At 48.0% G+C, this 19,841-nt stretch overlaps 1 protein-coding gene across 1 annotated transcript in view; it reads right to left on the bottom strand.

Moving 5' to 3' along the window:
- Positions 1-19,841, bottom strand: part of LOC135910887 (uncharacterized) — a 292,350-nt gene that overhangs the window by 252,587 nt on the left and 19,922 nt on the right. The window contains exon 2 of the mRNA XM_070532771.1: positions 10,637-10,774. Within this exon, the coding sequence (XP_070388872.1) occupies positions 10,637-10,724 (88 nt within the window). The 5' untranslated portion in view covers positions 10,725-10,774. The remainder of the gene's footprint in view (positions 1-10,636; positions 10,775-19,841) is intronic.

The raw sequence follows: 19,841 nt of genomic DNA, 5'->3' as shown, positions 1-19,841 counted from the left end.
CAGCTTCTTGGCAGATCCTGCGTCTCGTAAACTTCAGCGGTTCACTGTACTTTTGCTGCCTTTTAAACTTACAATTCTGTTCAAGTGCAACGCTGTTTTTCGTCGGCGCTGCTTGCATATTTTTTGTTAAAAATCAAGTGTACTATATTTAATGATAGTCTCAAAAAGCTCATTGGTCCCTATGCCCCTTTCATAAACGTTTTAATTATAATTTTAACTAAGAAAATATTATTGGATGTTGCATTGATATAATTAATATCTGTAAGTTCTCTATAAAGAAGTTGCATTTACTAAGGGCTCACTGTATTGATCATATTCATAGCAACCACACTGACCCACGTTTGCATTTATCAAATAAACTGCTTCATTTGCTGCTCCCTTCCGCATCTATGAGCCATTACGGTATTCGCTGGTCTGAGTAGAGAAGAGAAACAGCCTTTCTGCATACTGTTTTAACTTGCTTAAAATGCATTCTGCAGACTTTCACTCAGTTCTGTTGCCATTAGTACTGCGCGCAGCCGGTTAGAGTGTAGTTTACCTGAGGTTGTAGTGGTATTTATTGGCTGTATTTGGTTGAGGAAATGACATATGTGGCTTTTGTATATGGATACGTGCATTTTCATACCAGGGCAAGTCTACTGGCACATAAGATGCGTATGCGGTGCAATCAACTGATGGCCTGTGAAACAAGGAAAATGGAATCGTACATTTGTTGCAACATTTCAGACGGACATGTTTGTAAGCACCGTGATACAGTCGACATGCATGGTATACTATGCTAATACTGATCCATCAGTGTCGCTGAACAATGGTCCTTTTTGACTGGAAATGTAGGACAATATACAGGCGTGGTGCTCGGACGTTGAGAATGGCTGAACAAAATCAGTCAACTACAATGCATAATGTGCGCTCACTGTGTGCTTAGGCTGAACTGCTACACTTGCTGAAGCTGTATCTTAAATTCCGAAAAATAAAGGGGCATAATGAAACGTTACTTTGTCTGCAAAACATGTACCTTGTACGAAAACCTCTACTAACTTTTCATCATTACCAACTTTAGTACATATTAAAGATGGTTGGAGGTGACGCCATCTGATCACTAGAAATGCTTATACTTACACGAGCTTAAGCGAAAACAGTTGCGTTGCAGTTTAACAGGAAGGAGTGCGAGAACAATATATACCGCGCCAATACATTTTTTCGTGAACGTTGAGGTAACTATTCCGCTACTGGTGTTATGTATTGACAAAAAGAATTTTGTAGCACTGTATTTATTACTTCTCTGAATGATTATCAATTGGTATTTGTGCAATATTACCGTGCCAAGAGAGAGAGACAGAGAAGTGACCTCAGTTGCACCCATCAAATAGATGACGAGGTGGAGGCTTCAGCCTAAACCCACACTCATCCTTCCTAACCGTCATCCGGGATCCCTTGGGTCGCGGCGGCAGTCAGGGCGAGAACGATGACTTGTCGTTGAGCATTTTCTTCTTCGTCGAGTAGCAAGGATTCCCAGGATTCTCTACATCTATCTGGCTCATCAAAGCTAGGAAAGGTCCAAACCATGCGGAATAAGTCCGCTATACCATCAGAATGCCTACACCGAGGGCTATACACCGAGGGATGCCATTTGCTGAACAGTTGTGGGTTCGGAATTATCCCCGTTTGCAGCTTCCTCCACATAACTTTCTCGCTTTTAGTAAGGTTCTTATCCGCTCTCGGGAACGTCTTACGCCCCAGCTTCTAATGTTTGAGAATTTCCTGAAAAATGTTCAGTTCGTCACCGGTCTGTAGGGGTTCCTTGCTTGGGGGGGGGGGGGGGGGAGGGATGTCGAGGCAGAGGTGGGATCCCAGAAAGTTAGACCTCGGGCAAGCGCCTGCTCCTTCTCGTTCCCTCGCAAGCCGTGATGATGCGGTGTCCAGATTAGCGAAACCTTCTCAGCCGAAGGCTTCCCGACGGCTAATATGTGTATAGCTGCGGCTGAGATCCTGCCCGCACCAAAATTTCCGATTGCAGATTTCGAATCACTAACAATAACTCTCACATTCTTTTGAGTCAGAGCCAGCGCAATGGCGACTTCTTCTGCCTCCGTTGCTCCTAAATGTCTCATGCTGCAGCACGAGGCAGAGCCTCCGTTTTCGCGAGTAATTACGGTTGTGTATACTTTGCCCTGGTTGTATTCGGCCGCGTCCATGTATAACACACCCTGCCTGCCTTCCAGTCTTTTCTGCAGAGCCTCAGCTCTGTCCCTTCGCCTGCCCTCGTGATGTAACGGGTGCATATTCTTGGGCAACGGGAGTACTCTCAGGCTGTCCCGGACTCACAGTGGGACTTTGCCCGTCTGCTTGGAACATGCCTGAATCTCGAACCCCAGCCGCTCCAGGATCCTTCTACCAGCCTGACTACGCAGCACTCTCTGATACTGCGATACTGTCGCCGCTTCAATAAGCTCGTCTAAGGTGTTGGGCCCTCCTAAACTGAAGATTTTGTTCGCTGATGTGTTCGGGGGAACACCGAGAGCCGTTTTGATCTCCTTCCTAATAATGATCTGGACCTTGTCTTTCTCTGCTTTGGTGAATTCCAAATAGGGGGCTACATATGCGACCCTGCTAATTACGAAAGATTACAGTAACCACAGGAGGTTCGCCTCCTTCATACGTGCATGTTCGCTATTCACTTGACTAATCGGCACGTCTGGCTGGTACCCGCTTCCAGTCGTTGTATCGTCTCAGCGTTTTTCCCGTTTGCTTGAATCCGCAAACGTAAGACCATGATACTGTAGACAGTGTGATTAATGTTACCGATTACCCGCAGCTCGATCCCGTGTCCCGAGTCCTGTTCCCTTCACCGTCGCCGCACTTGCGATGTTAGGAAAAGGGCCTCGGACTTCTCCGCCGAGTGCCTGCGGCCAATTGGCTCCAGATACTTCTCGAAAGCTTTGATTGCCCTCTCCAGTGTCTCCTCGATCTCACTGCCTCTGCTCATCCATAGCGTCAAATCGTCCGCGTGGAGCGTGTGGTTTAGTCCTTTCATGCCTGCCAGCTTCCCGGGGAGACCCATCATCGCGACGTTAAACAAGATGGGCGACAAAACTGATCTCGGTGGCGCACCCTTGCTTCTCAGTTTAATACCTTTCAATGACTGCCGTACCAAGCTGATCATTGCCGTTCCATTCGTAAGAAAATCCTTTACGTAATTGTAAGTCTTCATGCCGACGCTGAGAGCTCCGAGGCTCTCCAATATCGCCGAATGCTTAACAATATCGAATGCTGTAGAAACGTCTAATCCCACGACTACCCTGGTGCCTACCGTTTTATTGTCCATTACCTGTTGTTTTAGCTGGAGCATGACGTCGCATGCCTATAGATGAGACCTAAAACCAATTATGGTGTCGCGGTACAGTCCCTGATCTTCCAAACACCTATTGAGCCTCCTCTGAATAAAATGTTCCATTAATTTGCCCACGCACGAAGTAAGTGAAATGGGCCTTAGATGTTCAAAAGTAGGTTTTTTCCCGGCTTTGGAATGAAGACGAGGTTGGCATCCTTCCACGCCGGAGGAAGCTGCCGTCTGTCCCAACAGTACTGCATGTACACTGTCAGTTTCTGACCGACACATCGTCCAGATTTCTAAGCAGCTTATTACTTATCCTATGCGGCCCTGCAGCCATCTTTGTCCTCAGACGGTTTATCTCGGCACTGACCTCACCTACCGTGATCGATCTGTCAAGATCCGGGTTTTAGAAACCCGAGTGCTCAGGCAGGGACCCAGACCCCGCACAGCTGAGATAAATATCCCTGACCTCGGCGATGAGCTCATCGGTCGTTCCTTCGTATTTGTAAACGAGCTATTGCAGCTTCTGCCTAGCCTCTAGCTTGGATTTTTCCGGGTCTAGCAAGTGCTGCAGCAGATGCCAGATCCTTGCACTACCAATGTTGTGGTCCATTTGGTCGCAAATGCTGCTCCAGTTTTGCTTGGTGAGGGTCAAAGCATATTCCTCTATCTCCTTATTGAACGCACACAACTGTGTGACAACTGTGAGAATTGCCAGCGGAGATTTCTATCACCTCATTTCTGCGTGAGCCTCAAGTTGAGCTCTTGCTTTTTGCGCCACAGATTTATCACGTGTCTCTCAACCGCTTCCTTGTTCTCGTCCACCTCGATTTCCTCAGTGGCATCCGGACCGATTGAATAGCTCCCCTGCTTCGTTCATATATGTATTCTATGCCATCCTGGTCGGACCGACTGTCCCAGAAGGCATGCCAATTCACAGCTTCTAGCTTCTTCGTGCGAGCTACTGAAAGACCGTCTTCTGCGACTGTCTCAATTATTATGTGGCGGCTACTGTAGCCCAGTAGTGTTGTAGCCGCGTAGTGTTGTAGTGTTGCACCCCGTAGCCGAAATCCTTCCTCCAATCAGAGTGAGGTCCGGCATGGTGCTTTGCGAGACACTGTTGCCCTGTCTAGTTGGCCTTAGGGGATCCGTCAAAAATGTCAGACCATTCTGCTGTATGCCATTCCACAAATCCTTCCCTTTAACCTGCGCAACCTGTATCCCCACGCCGGGTGATGTGCGTCGAAGTCACCCACAACGAGGAGGGGGCGGCCCTTCGCGATCATCCTGACTTTGGCGTCGAGATTGTCAAAACCACAGTTACGCCTCTGCCTAGGGGGACTGTACACATTTAATACAAAAATATTTTTATCCTTCCGCTTACGAGGGACTAGCTCGATCAGTACATGATTCATCTGCATCAACCCCGTTTCGTGCTGCAACACTGTGACGTTCCGTTTGACCAGATTGATGACCTGAGTATTGTCCCCTCGTTTCGTATGTGATTTATAGCTAGCAAGCTTGGTGTTCTTTCCACATTCCTGTAACGCTATCACTTCCGGCTTATCCCCGTTGGTCAGAAACGACTTAAGAACGGCCTGTTTGCGCGAGACACCCCGACAGTTCCACTGACAGATTGTGTCACGATGCTGGGCCATTTTTAAACTTCGCAATTTTTTGGCACAGCTATTGTCATTGCCTGTCTCTTTTCGCGGCCTCAGCCCTCATTTGCTCATTCATCTGCTGAATCATACCAGGAAGCAGCTTCATGTATTGTTCAATTTTGTCGAGACGTTGCTCGTAGTTGTTTGCTCTTTCGACGTCTTTCAACCGCTTCTTTTTAGGAGGAGGATGTGCACGCGGTGCTTCCGACGCAGATTGTGATACCTCTTTCTCGCCTTTCTGCGCTCCCTCATCTATGCGCTTATTTAGCCCTGTTATCTGCTCTCGGAGCCCTATGTTTTGCTCCTGCACGTTGTTGCATTGCGCCTGCATGATTCTTATCTGTTCCTGCATGAGCCTGTTCTTTTCTTTAAGAGCATTTACCATTGCGGAATCCTTAGAGCCCTTGTCCACCCAACCCACCTGTGAGTTCGGTAGTGCACTCTTCTGTGAGCTCTTGGACTGTTGCTCGGGACGGGAAGAAGCCTCTTCGCGCGTCGACGGTGTAAGCCTGTGGAACGATGCCGAGCGGTCCCTTGGCGTATTCTTGGACCTCTCGTGAGCACCGTCTTGACAGCTGCATCGCACCTGTTGTGGCTGTTGCTGCAGCGCTGTTTTCGGCGCTTTCTCTTCTGCTGGTACCACTGCAAGCTTCACCTCCCACTGTCGTTTCTTGACAATATATGGCGTGCGAAACAACATCGTACACTTCTTATCTCCAGTCAAATGTTCTTTGCCGCACAAACGACACTGTTGCACACACTGGGGGTTCTCCGGCGGTGATTACATACCACACTCGCGGCACTTGGCTTGTGGACTGTTGCAAACCTCTGATCTGTTGCCCAGTTCTGTGCACCGATAGCACACTTCGTAGCGTTTCTTGAACAGGAAGCACTTCATGATCAGGCCGAAACACACGAGCGTACGCGGCACCTCTGCTTCCGTGAAGGTGGTGACGAGCGTGGTAGATCGTCCCATTCTTCTGGTCCCGAGAATCTCTGGGTTCTCTTCGTGACCGGCAAAACCCTCCATTATCGTCTATTCAGTCATGCGTATGTCCATTCCATGGATGAACCCCTTTCCACGGTTTTCTGGGGCCACCATGTACACGGTGTTGTTCCATTACCACCAGCTCGGATTCCGAATCTACAAGATGGAGAATTTATCCTGCGAGCGCCCTTTGGACAAACCCGGGCTGCGCCGAAAGGGACAGCGCCCTAATTCTCCCTTGACAAGTCAAGATGCCGAGCCGTCAGGCAGCGGTGTCCTGCGGAGAAGCATCGGCAAGCGACATGTCCAAACGTGCAACCAAGCGCTAGACAGCCCGGCGCCGTATTTCCTTTTGCCTGGAGGTCACCGCGCGCGGCAACTTTGAACCGGGTGGCCAGCGCGGTCGCTGGTTGGACATCTCTGACTACCGTCGAGTGCTGGCTTTGTATTGGGCAGTTTGAATGACAGTGGTTTCTCGGGGTTTTATAAGCCCCGAGGCCGCCGCCTGGAAAACCGGATCCGCCGACCCACCGGGAGCTGAATGCCGCTCTCGAGTGGAGTGAGATGTGTCACGCATTGCAGTCTCGCCGGACGTCGCCCTGCGGGAGCAGTCGCGTTTGCTGTGAGCTCTCGGCCCCAGTGCCGATCCGATCTTGTCCTGTATAATGACCTGTATATAGTGTATAAAATCCCTTTCGTTATTCTCACTGACGCCTGACTCGGAGTCTTCGCTACCAACGCTCTGTCACGAAACGGGTGACGAGCGCTACGGGACCACCTCAAAGTCGTAATAGTGGTGGCAGCGGTGCAAAGTAATAACAACGGTCTCCTCATAGTCCTTATCTTCGATCTTCAGATTTTTTATACTCATGACCTTCTCCGCACACTCAAAGTTCCAGATATGGAAAAGAATCGTACCTTGTTTGTCGTTCACGAAGAGAAGATCAGTCTGTCTTCATCCACTCAAGTGACGCAGCCCCACGCACAGGTTCGCCGAGTATCGGTTGTGAAGTGTTTTGGTCACTGCTAGACCCCCTTTTGGTTTGATAATCACTTTCCATCCGCCGTAAGGGAGCTTCGAGAGGTGCGATGCCACAGATCGTTCAGCTATCTTCCTTCCCACTGCTTTGTACGAGCGAACGCCGCCACAGTTTTGGCTCCAGCCACCTTGCTGCCGGCTTCCTCAACCCCCCCCCCCCCCCTTTCGCTGTGCGCCGCCTTGCATGAAATCAAGGGCTTGGTTGAGAGTCAACTTGACACAAGAAAGACGTTGACCACAGTCAAAGTGAAAATTTTACTGAGGCCGCTGCCTTTCGTGTGCTTTTTAGTCACATTTAAACAAGAATTCAACCTTCCACGATCGGAAACATGCTGAGTAGGGCTAACTATAGCACCTGTGAAACTCAAACAAGCCTGAACATTAGATGTCTACGCCGCAGCTCCAGCAAAGCTTCCCAAGGTTCCTACTAGCCGTAGGTAGAGGGAGCATTATCTGAGCTAACAGCTGGCTTGTAGAGGCTTAGATCTACAGTAAAGCTTACAAAAGACAGGTACTAGCTGTGGCCTTAGCTAGGTCAAGCTGGAAGTAGACGTCTACTAGCTAGGTGCGTGCTTCCTGGGATGGGGAAGAAAAAATGACGTTAGAATTCAAGAAAGCGTTACTTTTAGACACGGTATCAGTTGCACATGAACTGAATAAATTTAAATTAAAGGTAAGCTATGGTACATTCCCACTATTTCTTAAAAAATAATCCTACGCAATTAGGTTACGCGGACAACTGACGTAAAGCATGCGGAGGCAAAGCGACATTAAAGGGGCCGTGAATGAACCACTTTTCACAGTAGTCAAGAAGTTCCTTTGAAATTAAAATTGGCTTTTTCAGTCATATCGTTCCACAAGAAGTACTTGAAGGGGTTGAGAAGAAGCGGAGTTATTGGTAATCAAACAAGCGCTGTTTCCGCTCCTTGAATGCCTTGTTCAGGGAAGGCTACCGCGTAGCGGGGCCTTGCCATAACGCTCCGCCTACTGAACGTCACCGTGGTGCGCACTTCAAATTTGATTTCAGATGTTCACATAGACGCCACTGATTCCAATTTTGGCTGTGACGACACGCCGAACGCGATTACCTGTGCCGGGCCGCAATGAGCCCAGCCAGAGCACTCGTTGTGGCACCTCGGGGCGCCAGCGGTATCTACATGCAACTGTCTACATGCAACTGCAGTGCGCATGCGCAGTGCTTGCTTTGTTGGCTTGGGTGCGTGATCGCGCTCATATAGTCTGGCCATGCTACGTGGCCAGCGGCATTATTGTGCACCAGCGTGACCGACGAATAGTAGCCACATCCAACTTGTGCATTTTTACGAGCTCTCAATAGCTCAGGACGCAGCGAAGTCTACCAAGGCGTCTAGCCAGGAGCGACCAAGTGTGAGAGCGACCTGGGAAGCGTCCGTCTGGGCTGACCTTAAGTTTCACTTGGTTCAAGGCTAGTTGAGTGTTCAAAACTAGTCGAAATTAGCGAGTCCCGACGGCTACGACACCTATAAGCAGGCTGGTCAAAGCTTAATTCCTACGTGGGGTTCCGCGGCCAAGTGTGAGCAGACGATGGTCACTTTCTTCCGGAAGTACGTAATTATAGTCAAAATTCAGTAGAAGTTTCTCGCTTACTTTAACCTGATTATTAATGAGCGCCAATATACATTACAGTAACAGTAGAAAGAATTGCACTGATCCAAATACACTTCTTGATTGATGTCAGCTGTTGGCCAATATAGCCGCTTATATTATAAGCGGCTATATTACGGAATCTGTCTGCTATATCTGTCTATATATATATATATATATATATATATATATATATATATCTGTTACGGAATCTGTCTGCTGTCTGCTATATTACGGAACAAAGCACCCAGAAAAGAATGAGGAGCAGTTTTCTGTTGAAAAGACGGCACTTGAGAGAGAAAGGTGACATCGCGCTCTCATAGCGAGCTCCACGCGCCGCGCACGACTGCAAAGCTTGTTCGCAGCAACAGCGTAATGCCATCCGCGGACTGTGTTGTTTTGTCACCAAGCCCGACGGGTGGGCCCATTTAAGGCAGCGTAGCTTCTACACGACACTACGCAAGTGGCCGCCCATGAAATGAGCACTTCTGTACCTGCCACGGTAGCAGCGTTATGGCTATGACGTTGCTCGAGGTCGCGAGCAACGTCACCAACTCACCACGGCAGCTGCATTTTGACGGGGGCGAAATGCATAAATGCATGTGTGCTTCGATTTAAGTGCATGTTGAATAATCCCTGGTGCTAAAATTAAACCGAAGTTCCCAACTACAATGTGCCTAATAATCAGATTGTGAGTTTGGGACGTATTTTGCTGGTACAGAGGCCCGGTGTTGTGCGCCTTTTGCCCCTGCACCTTTCTTGAAGTTGTACTCGAGGTGAAATGAACTTTCATTCATTCATAAAGCGTCATAAATTAAAGTTAAGCACTGCTGCCACAATGCGATGCGTCGTGTGGGACAATGATCGTGCTAATCTCGCAGGATGCACATAATGGCGCACAGCAATGCCTCTATAAAACATGTCCTCCTGTGTGTTATGTGCGGCGACACGAGTGGTGCACGCAATGTAACGTCTGAATCAACTCGCCACTGACGTAATGCGCTAAACGCTGAAGAACGTAAACATTCTCTGTAAACATCACCGCCAATAGTCGTCAGTAGAAGCAAACAGCACAGAAATTTCCACAAATTCTTTTTCTACCACAATGTCGGCATTGCGGGTGAAGTTAGTGGCTAAATAAATTCAGCCAGCGCTCAATGACAGGCAGGAAGTTGGTTGGCTCAGAGCAGGAAGACAGGACGAGAAAGGAGTTTGCCACGCTACTCGCTGAAGAGCTCACAGACCGGTGCAAGGTCTACGGCTAATGTGGCGTCACACACGTTGCATGAAGCAAATGAAATGTACACCTATGGTTCACATATGATGAGCGCTGTCTGCACAAATCCCAAACGAAGACTGAAGTGGTTTGGAGTGAAGCCCCCAGCTATTGCGCAGAAAGTTTCGGCAAAATATTTTTTCCTTTCCTTCTTTATTCCTACCGAAGCCTGCAAAACACATTGAGATAAGCATAATTATTTGGGGGGGGTAATTATATGTGCCGTCATTAAAGCAATAAACGCTGCAAAAAAAGAGGATGTTGCCCTGGCGCTTACAGGCTGAAACTTCCTTTCTTGGCCTACTTCAGGTCCTCCGGCTAACACTATGTTTAGATGTGGCCCTCTGCGGTGCCTACATGGTTTTGCCATGGCGCTGCTGAGCTCAAGACCGCGGACAACATTTAGACATCAGGAAAATGCAAATAAAGCATCGTGAAGTTGTTTTACATTTATTTTAATAATTTAACATACACTGTAGTCCGAGGACCAAGCAGATGGGGTGTACAACTAGATACAAAAAACCATAGTGCAGAACAAAATTAAACTCAATTTACATACAAATTATGAACCCCCGGTGTTCAATTGCCTTTACCGGGTAACTCCACTACGGCGGTCCTCATAATTGAATGGCGGCTTTAGCACGTAAGACGCCAGAATTCATTGTTTCGGTTAATGCCCACACTTTGTGCATAAGAACCAAGCAATGCTCACGTGGGATGGGGATGGACGGGCAGTCCATTCCTTTCGCCAGCGACCAAGCGGTGACAAGCAGCGCCGAGAAGAGAGCAGCTCTGCACATGGTCCTGCGCGCACTACGCTGTTCCCGTTCAAATGGAGCCCGATTAGTGCCTGCATTCATATAAGGCCACAAAACAAGCGCTAATAGCCACGGCTGAGCAAACATTACGCATAGCGAGCTGACCCATTGATCACATAAAGCGCGGCTGCTTCTCGAATAATCCTTGGCTTTCCAATGAAAGCAACCTTTTGTTTGCTTAAGTTGGCTGCACTTCTGTTGCCGTAAAGAAAGCAAGCAAGTGTTTTCCCGACAATCTGGTATTTTATGACAAAGTGATAGTTATATACAGGGTGCTTATCTTGGGCGTTACAACTGTTGCACAAAAAAGCAGTAAGCGCAGATAAGGTGGAGTTTTGGCAGAGAAGTTTCTAGGCGAGGTTGACCTACTTTGCCGCAATAACGGAAGCTTCGCAATGCAAATTAAGCAAAAAAATATGAATTAGATTTTTTTATTGGTCCCCTTAGAGGTAGTTGTTTAAATGTAATATATGGAGGCAGTCATTTTAGTTCACCCTCATGTTTTCAAAACATAGAAAGCCGCACCTAAGTGGAGATATTCATAGAATTTCAATGGTAAATCGGAAACGAGCCCAGAGAGGGCGGCCCCGCTACACGCGCGAGCCGGCCGTCTCAGCCAGCCGCGGCAGCGCTGGGCTCGCCACAATGTGCGGCCGCACTACGCGGGGCCCGTCAAGACGAAGCGGCGCAATGCGCTCGTTTTCGAGATTGCCTTGATCGAGCTTGGAAATTCGATTACTAATATTTCGTATTACGTGCAATTTTCGAGATTTTTTTAGAAATGGGGGTGCAGTAAAATGTGAGGGCCTCCAAATTTGCCATTTAAACCCCAAAGACAGAAATATTTGTTTTACTTACACTTCTAGTGCTGGCGTTTTAAGCGGCAAAGTATGACCACCTCGGCTAGGAACTACGTAGAAAAATTGCCACGTTCGCTGCGCTTATAATATTTTTACCAAAAATCGTTACGGTCTAAAAACACCCTGCATATTCCGATCTCTGTTGAACGTGCTTCTGAGAAACATGGAGCTAATAATATCACGCATCGAATGCTGGTAAAAATTAGTAAGCCAGTCGTTCTTAAACTTACATTTCAACTGAAATTGTCGTGTTTAATACGCCGAAACTGCATGTTATGTTATGGGAGACTCTAGGGAAGCGCGCTTGGATTAATTTTGACCACTTAGGGTTCTTTAGCGGGCACATAAATCTACGTACACGGGCACTTTCGCATTTCGCCCCCATCAAAAGCAGCATTTGAAAGCTACTCATATCTCGATATCACTCTCATTTATAGCTTGCACCGGCTGTCACTGCTATAAAATCTTGTCATGAAGGAAATAAAGAAGAAGGCCGACACACTGTGGTATAAAAGTTACATAAACAAAGATAAGGCGCCTCCGAAAATGTTGGCCAATGCTTCGATAGATGGACCTGCAAAAATAGGTACACCTACAGAAACGTTGACCAGCCTTTGTGAGGCACCTCCTCCCCGTTTCCGTAACCTTTGTGTCATAACGGGAGGAATTCCCGAAGAGGTCCTCCCACTTGGGTGCGCTTACTGGAGCGGGCGTCAGAGCGCAGCCCTCCGGCGCATGCTCCTGCGTGGCCCCGGCACTCCTCGTAGCCTAGCAAACAGCGAAGGATGAGAGAGCAAACTGGCAGCGCAGCGGGAGGCGAGAAGAGCGGGGGGAGGCAGGAGTGCCGCGTGCTCAACGGCGGCGACCAGGCGTGCGGCGGGCGCTACGGGGACTAGGCGCTGGCTTCCGACGCACTGCGTTGTTACTTCGCCTCCGGCTCCGCGCGCTCCCGCTTTGTTCCTGAACAACGAGCGACGCCACCGGTGGAAATGCTTGGGCTGCCGCTACACGAGCTCAGCGCCGCCATTGAGAGAACCCTGTTGTTCAGAGTGAAATTCTTTGCCACAATATATCTCGAATTCAAAACACCTAAACAGCTTAGCTCGAAATTCGCATTAGGGAGTATCGCAATAGCCAGTGATTGTTTCTTCTAGACGCGCTCGTCACACGCCTGCAAATCGATGCAAACAAAGCTTCTCAACTCTAGAACGGCAGGATGAACGGAAATACATTATTTGCGACAGAAATACTTCCAGTAATGCCGCCAGTATACCGTGTTTTCGACGTAACTGGAGCCAAACGTTAAACTTGTGCCAATGTTACGTAGCTGGGCAGAACCCAAGTAATATTCTTGCGCGTCGCTTGGAGATATTCAGATTGTTTTGTAAATATTGCCTAAATATAATATTTGTCTATATAAAATAATCAACTTCTCATATCTCATAATTAGATGATAACTGTCAATGAGGACATTGCAGAGTAACATGAAGAACTCCGGATATCTCTTTCTATTGCTCAATACGTGCTACATAAAAGTTTTTCCAAGTGTGAGAGAGGCCTGCGAGTAAACGCAAAGCGTTTTGAGCGGCCAGTCGAGCGGCAATTTTTAGTGTATTACAAGGCTTCTCTCATGCTTCTTCCATACGCCAACAAGCATATCCTTTTTTGCTAACAAAGATTTTTTAGTAAAACTTTGCACGTCGATTTTTTACATTGTAGGGTGTGCAATGAACCTCAATAAGTAAAATCGGGCAACAAGCTTAATTTGTTGCGAGAACAGGGATCACCTAAGATACGACCTTCTTGCAAGGCTAGACCTTTAGATTGATTTCGATTTCTTTTTTTTTTTTCGAACGCAAAGCTCGCGCCTGTCTCGCTTCTTCTTTATCCGGCACTGCGCGCTCTGCGCACAGATTGCGCCACAGGGGACAACGCCTTGAGAGACGGAATCTGTCAGTGAATCCGTTTGTGACGTCTAAGGGTTGGAGAAACTGATGGCAAGGGAGTAGGAAATGGGTGAAAACAGGCCAATGTCAATACTGTGAATGGCGGTGTTGTCGATTAATCTAGTTTTGCATATCTGAACGGAAACGACTAACAGGCCACAGACGTTAATTGCGAAGTGTTTGGGCTTGTCGTCTAAAAGAAGATACGATCCCGTATATAAAGGCTGCAGCGACCGCCGAGTGGCGTCAGTCCGCAGAAAAACAAGCGATGCCGTATTTATGTCCTTGAAGGTGAAGGATGAGTCTGCGGTCTTGTGGCGAGGCTGGATGGGTCGAAATGCAGTGAACGAGTATTGCAGTCGTTGGAGGAATGAAGAAGCATCCCAGGTTGTGCACAGGGAGAGGGTACGGACGAATTCGGCCCGAAGACGCAGGATGTTACCATAAATGAGGTGGGCTGGGCAACTCTGCAAGTCTTTATTAAAAGGAGCAAGGAGACTCAAAAGTACTACTGGAAGGACATAAACACAGTTTGCCGAGTCACCATCGTCAATGAGTGCCGCCTTAAGTTGCCTGTGTAGGCGCTCGACAAGTACGTTGCTTGCGGGTGATACGCAGTCGTTTTGACGTGACGGATACCGAGGCGGTTAGGAAGTTGTCGGAAGAGTGCACTCTCGAACTGTAACCCTCTGTCAGTTGTAATCTTGGATGGGACGCCAAATGTAGATATCCATGTGCTTATAAGAGCATCTGTGACAGTTTCTGCGGTGATGTCTGGAAGTGGCGTGGCTTCCGGCCATCGAGTAAAACGGTCAGGAGGCGCGATTTTGTTTTCACGGAGGAAGTGGTCCGATGATATCAATGCGAACCTTCTGGAAACATTCGCTGGGTGGGAGGAATTACTGTAGGAGACTTCAGATGTGGCGATGTGCCTTAGCTTTTCGGCAAGCCAGACATGAGCGTGCTCATGCCAGCACGTCGTCATTCATGCCTGGCCAGACGTAGCGCTCAGCGACGAGCCTTTCGGAAGCCTTGATTCCAGCGTGAGCGATAGAATCTAAATGTTCACAGATACGGCGTCAGAGATAATGCGGAATGAAGGGGCGATAGCCACAAGTAGACATGTCTCAAGTGAAAAGCGCGTCGCCCTTGTACAGAAGATGTCGCAAGTCCAAGGTGTTTGGTGTTGATCTTCGGTGCTGAAATTTGTACTTTTGCTTCGCGAAGGCCAATTCTTCTTGCGAAACACTCGCAGTTGCAATGGCTTCGACTCGGCTGAGCGCGTTTGTTGGAATATTGCCTGTCGGCTGTGACCATACTAAAGGGGATGTGGGCTTGGTGCTGTTCAGGAGAGTTTCCAAAGTTTTGATTGTAGCAGCACAAGATGGAATAAACTTTCTCTAAAAGTTCGCCAAACCGAAGAAACGTAGTGGTTGCCGCATTGAAGTGGGGCGAGGAATGTTGGTGAAGGCCTCGATTTTTGATGGAAGTGGTAAGATGCCTTCGCCGTCCAGGAGATGGCCGAGGAACTGAATAGAAGCAACAAAGTCGCACTTGGTGACGTTGATGACAAGACCGTGAGATTCAAAGTGGTGGATTCAAAACTCAAAAAGGCCGAGGGGTGTCGTGATCGCTGTTTCATTATGTATTTTGGAGTCATAGTAATTTGATTGTAGGCTTTCGCTAGATCGATCTTGGAAAAAATCTAGGCACCATGGAGAACGACAGTAAAGTACTGGATGTTTGGTAGAGGGTATATATCAGAAATCGTAGCACCGCTCAGCGTGCGATAATCTCCTCAAGGGCTTCAAACACCAGCCTTTTATCGCACCATATGAGCTGGAGAGGACCAGGAGCTGCTGGAGGAATGAGCAATGCCGATTTCTAAGATATTCTCCAACTAGTTCGTGGTGATGCGTAGATGTGAGCCGATGTGGCAATGTGTGTCATGATGGACCTTTACTGATTATTTGATCCATAACACTCTGAAGCACTGCTTTAGTGCAGTCGGGAGACACAGCCAAAGACGGATGTTCGTTAAGCTGGATAGCAAATGGCTCTGGCAACGCGCGCTTCACCATGAATGCTAATGGACTGACCGGAGAAGGCTTGCCAGGAATGCTAGATCCGGTAGTGCAATCTAGGATCCCCTTGTTATCCATGTGAAGGAAAAGGCCCAAATGAGAGAAGTCGGCAGTTAGTGTGAGATGACTAGCAGAAGAAACAAGGAATTTATACGGTGGCCGAGTTTGAGGGTGAGCGATCTGCGACGGAAAGTGGGAATGCTCGAACCATGTACGGTTTGTAGTTGCAGAATGAGTATGCGGCGTTTGTCCTCCGCTGTTCCCGGGAACACGCTCACCTGAGCACCTGTGTCATCGAGAAGTTTAAGTCTATTATTGCGGCTCGAGGTGGCGTTCGGGCAAAGAATCCACTAAGCCCACCGAAGGGTTCGTCCGAGAGTAGGAATGAAGGAAAAAGGGTTTATATTACATTAGTTGCACTGGCTCCAGCTACGGAAGCCCACTCCATGCAGGAGCATATTGAACACCTGAGTTCACATCAGGACACGTCAGCCACTTCCTCTTCACTGAAGGCCTCCGCTTTTAAAACCATCGTCTTCTCTAGGCGCCTAGACTAGAAAATATGATAACTGTATCCCGGCCAATCACAATCGCATCGTTCCGCTGAACTCCAGCTCCGATGGTCGTAAATATGCCCCGCATGTGTGTAGCAAATTTAGCAAGCGCGCCGACATCTGGGAAACCGAGGTCGGCGCCGTTCTTCGGTAGCTGTCAATTGTGTCCCTTTCGTCCATTAGTACAGCTTGTCAGGTACAGGGGCACTTATATATATATATATATATATATATATATATATATATATATATATATATATATATATATATATATATATATATATATATATATATATATATATATATATATACACATATATATCCATGTACATCCATACACATGTATATATGTATATATACATGTATATGTATATACATAGCCCTTATATCTTGCTTTCATTGATTACGATAAAGCGTTTGATTCAGTCGAAACCTCAGCAGTCATGGAGGCATGACGGAATCAGGGTGTTGACAAGCCGTATGTAAAAATACTGAAAAATATTTATAGCGGCGCCACAGCCACCGTAGTCCTCCATAACGAAAGTAACAAAATCCTAATAAAGAAAGGCGTCAGAAAGGAAGATACGATCTCTCCAATGCTATTCACAGCGTGTTTACAGGAGGTATTCAGTAAGCTGGATTGGGAAGAATTGGGGATAACAGTTAATGGAGAATACCTTAGTAATTTGAGATTCGCTGATGTTATTGCCTAACATAGTAACTCAGGGGACCAATTGCAAGGCATGCTCACTGACATGGAGAGGCAAAGCAGAAGGGTGGGTCTAAAAATTAATCGACAGAAAACTAAAGTAATGTTTAACAGTCTCGGAAGAGAACAGGAGTTTACGATAGGTAGCAAGGCACTGCAAGTGGTAAGGGAATGCATCTACTTAGGGCAGGTAGTGACCGCGGATCCGGATCCTGAGACGGAAATAATCAGAAGAATAAAAATGGGCTGGGGTGCGTTTGGCAGGAATTCTCAGATCATGAACAGCAGGTTGCCATTATCCCTCAAGAGAAAAGTGTATAACAGCTGTGTCTTACCAGTACTCATGTACAGGGCAGAAACCTGGAGGCTTACGCAAAGGGTTCTACTTAAATTGAGGACGACGCAACGAGCTATAGAAAGAAGAATGATGGGTCTGACGTTAAGGGATAAGAAAAGAGCACAGCGGGTGAGGGAGCAAACGCAAGTAAATGACATCTTTGTTGAAATCACGAAAAAGAAATGGGCATGGGCAGGACATGTAATGAGGAGGGAACATAACCGATGGTCATTAAGGGTTTCGGACTGGATTCCAAGGGAAGGGAAGCGTAGCACGAAGCCGCAGAATGTTAGGTGGGTGGATGAAATTAAGAAGTTTGCAGGAACGACATGGCCACACTTCGTACATGGCCGAGGCAGTTGGAGAAGTATGGCAGAGGCCTTTGCCCTGCAGTGGGTTTAACCAGGCTGATGGTGATGATGATGATGGTGATGATGATGCGCTGATGGATCGGTGGGGTTGCCTCGTGGCAAACGTCTAATTAATCCCCTTCGCCGTGTATAGACGTAACAGGCACTTGCACCATTAAGAGATTCGATCTGAGGGTGACCAGCTGTCAGGTTGCACGAAGCGTCGATGTTCTGTCGCGACCGCGGGGATTGTTCTTGAAGTGATGGCTGATGTCACACTGCAGCTCGAAGGCCCAGTCCTCGCCTCGTTCTGGCCTTCTCCCTGGGAATACGTAGGCTCGCAAACACCCTGGTCGGCATAACCGAGCGACACGTCTACTGGACGCTATGCTCCCCTCATCGTTTACATTGTTCTACCCCTTTCTCTGTCTCACGCTCTTTTTTTGTCGTGGTCAGATCTCGGCTAGACAGAAATAGCTTGCCTATCTCAATAACATCGATAGCGATTCGTACACAACGCGTTCCTAAAAACATACCCTGAGTTCATTGATCAATATCCCCGGCTCAGATCCTCCGCATTCTTTTTCTGGCTCCCTTTAATATAATTTACCTTGAAGTTGTATTCCTGCCATATCAGACTACCTCTGCAGTCTCCCTTTTTTTTACATTTGCTTTAGCCTGCGGGAGGGGTCACTTGCGAACGTGAATTTCGTGCCTTGAATATATAGCATCCTAGTTACGGAATGCGCATACATACTATAGGCAAACACTCTTTCTGCGAGGTACTACGCGACTCCCCTCGCGCTGTCAGTTTTACACTGAAGCACGGGATGAGGCACGGGATGCGTTCGTAAAGTTGGGCAAGGATGGTCGCTGGCCTGACACCAGAGAATGCATTCTCAGCAAAAGTCTGGCGAGACAAGCACAACCGGTGATGTCAAGGCTTTGCTCTCAATGCAACCCACATATTCCGAATATGGCTCCGCAATGTTCCACGTTTCTGTGACTTGCGCACTAACGCTTTCGTTGTCTTGTCCACCAAGAAGCGGCACTAAAGAAATAAATGTTGCGTAACTTAAGCGCTTAAAACCACACGAAGATTCGAGCTCGTTTCTAAATACTTCAACGCACTCTCTAAGCGACACTCAAAACGCTGATGTCTAATAAATACACGTGCGAGACACGCACTAACGCTTTGCTTCGCTGCGTCCGACCAAGGCACACCTTAAAGGAACAGCACAAACACTTCCTAAATTGTGCGTTTAACAACAGCTCCTCCAAATACCGCGTCTTACTTCCAGAGAAAAATCTCGCGAAGTTTTCGAAAAATGAACGTATACTCAAGCGCGCCAGCATAGGCTTCTAACAAATAACCTAGACTTGGCAGTGCAAGCGTATCTCTCTCTCACACACACAAACTCGAAAATGAAGCGTATCTGTTTAAAAGAAGGAATAAATAATTGCGAAAAAAATTGGAGGACGCTTAAGTTTTGGCTTCAAGAGTGGAACGCGATAGCGTTATCGAACCTCGTTCGCACCACCCACTCATTCGCTCGGCATGCTCTTGAGTCACACAACGACGAAACGTGCACCTGAGCAAGCGGAATGAACCAAGGAACTCGGTATCTCGGAGGGAAAAACGATCTACGCGAGCCAAACGTCATGATCGGCACGGACATCCGGGCCGCGACCCGCCCTGAAGGCGGACGCGATCATGGGGCTGACGCCTCGTTGAGATTGTTCTCTATCTCGCTTGGGAGCACCACGCAGACGCATGACTCCTCACCAGCAGCACGGCACACATTGCAGCGGACACTTTTTTTCACCAGACGCGCTATAGCGCAGCAAAGACGTTAGAGGCGTCTCGCATGGGACGCTGCACTTAAGAATCGCGCTGTGAGCGGAAAGAGGAGCCGCGTCGCCTAAACACGAGGGTTCGAGTGACGCACGCTGGAAGTTGGGAGGGGAAAGAGCGAGAAACCTTATTAAACACAAGGGTATTGGGAGGTCCTCGCACCGGTCTCCGCACAGCCCCAATGCGCTCAACCGAGATGAAGGGGAGAAGCGGGCGAGTGGCGCGCCAGCTGTCGGGGCAGCACCGTACATTGCGAGGAGGGAGTCTTCTGTGTTTGCCACAAGATGGCTCTGCGTGTGCGCCAAGCGCAGAAGAAATGTAGCGGAAACGTACTTGGCTACTCATTTAACTGCGACTTCTGTAATTTATATGCTCAAAATTACCGATAGACGCCGCAGTATAAC

This window comes from Dermacentor albipictus, chromosome 2 (assembly GCF_038994185.2).
Source record: "Dermacentor albipictus isolate Rhodes 1998 colony chromosome 2, USDA_Dalb.pri_finalv2, whole genome shotgun sequence".
Lineage (NCBI taxonomy): Eukaryota > Metazoa > Arthropoda > Arachnida > Ixodida > Ixodidae > Dermacentor > Dermacentor albipictus.
Note: the sequence above shows the minus strand (reverse complement) of the source record. Positions and strands in the feature narration are given on the sequence as shown.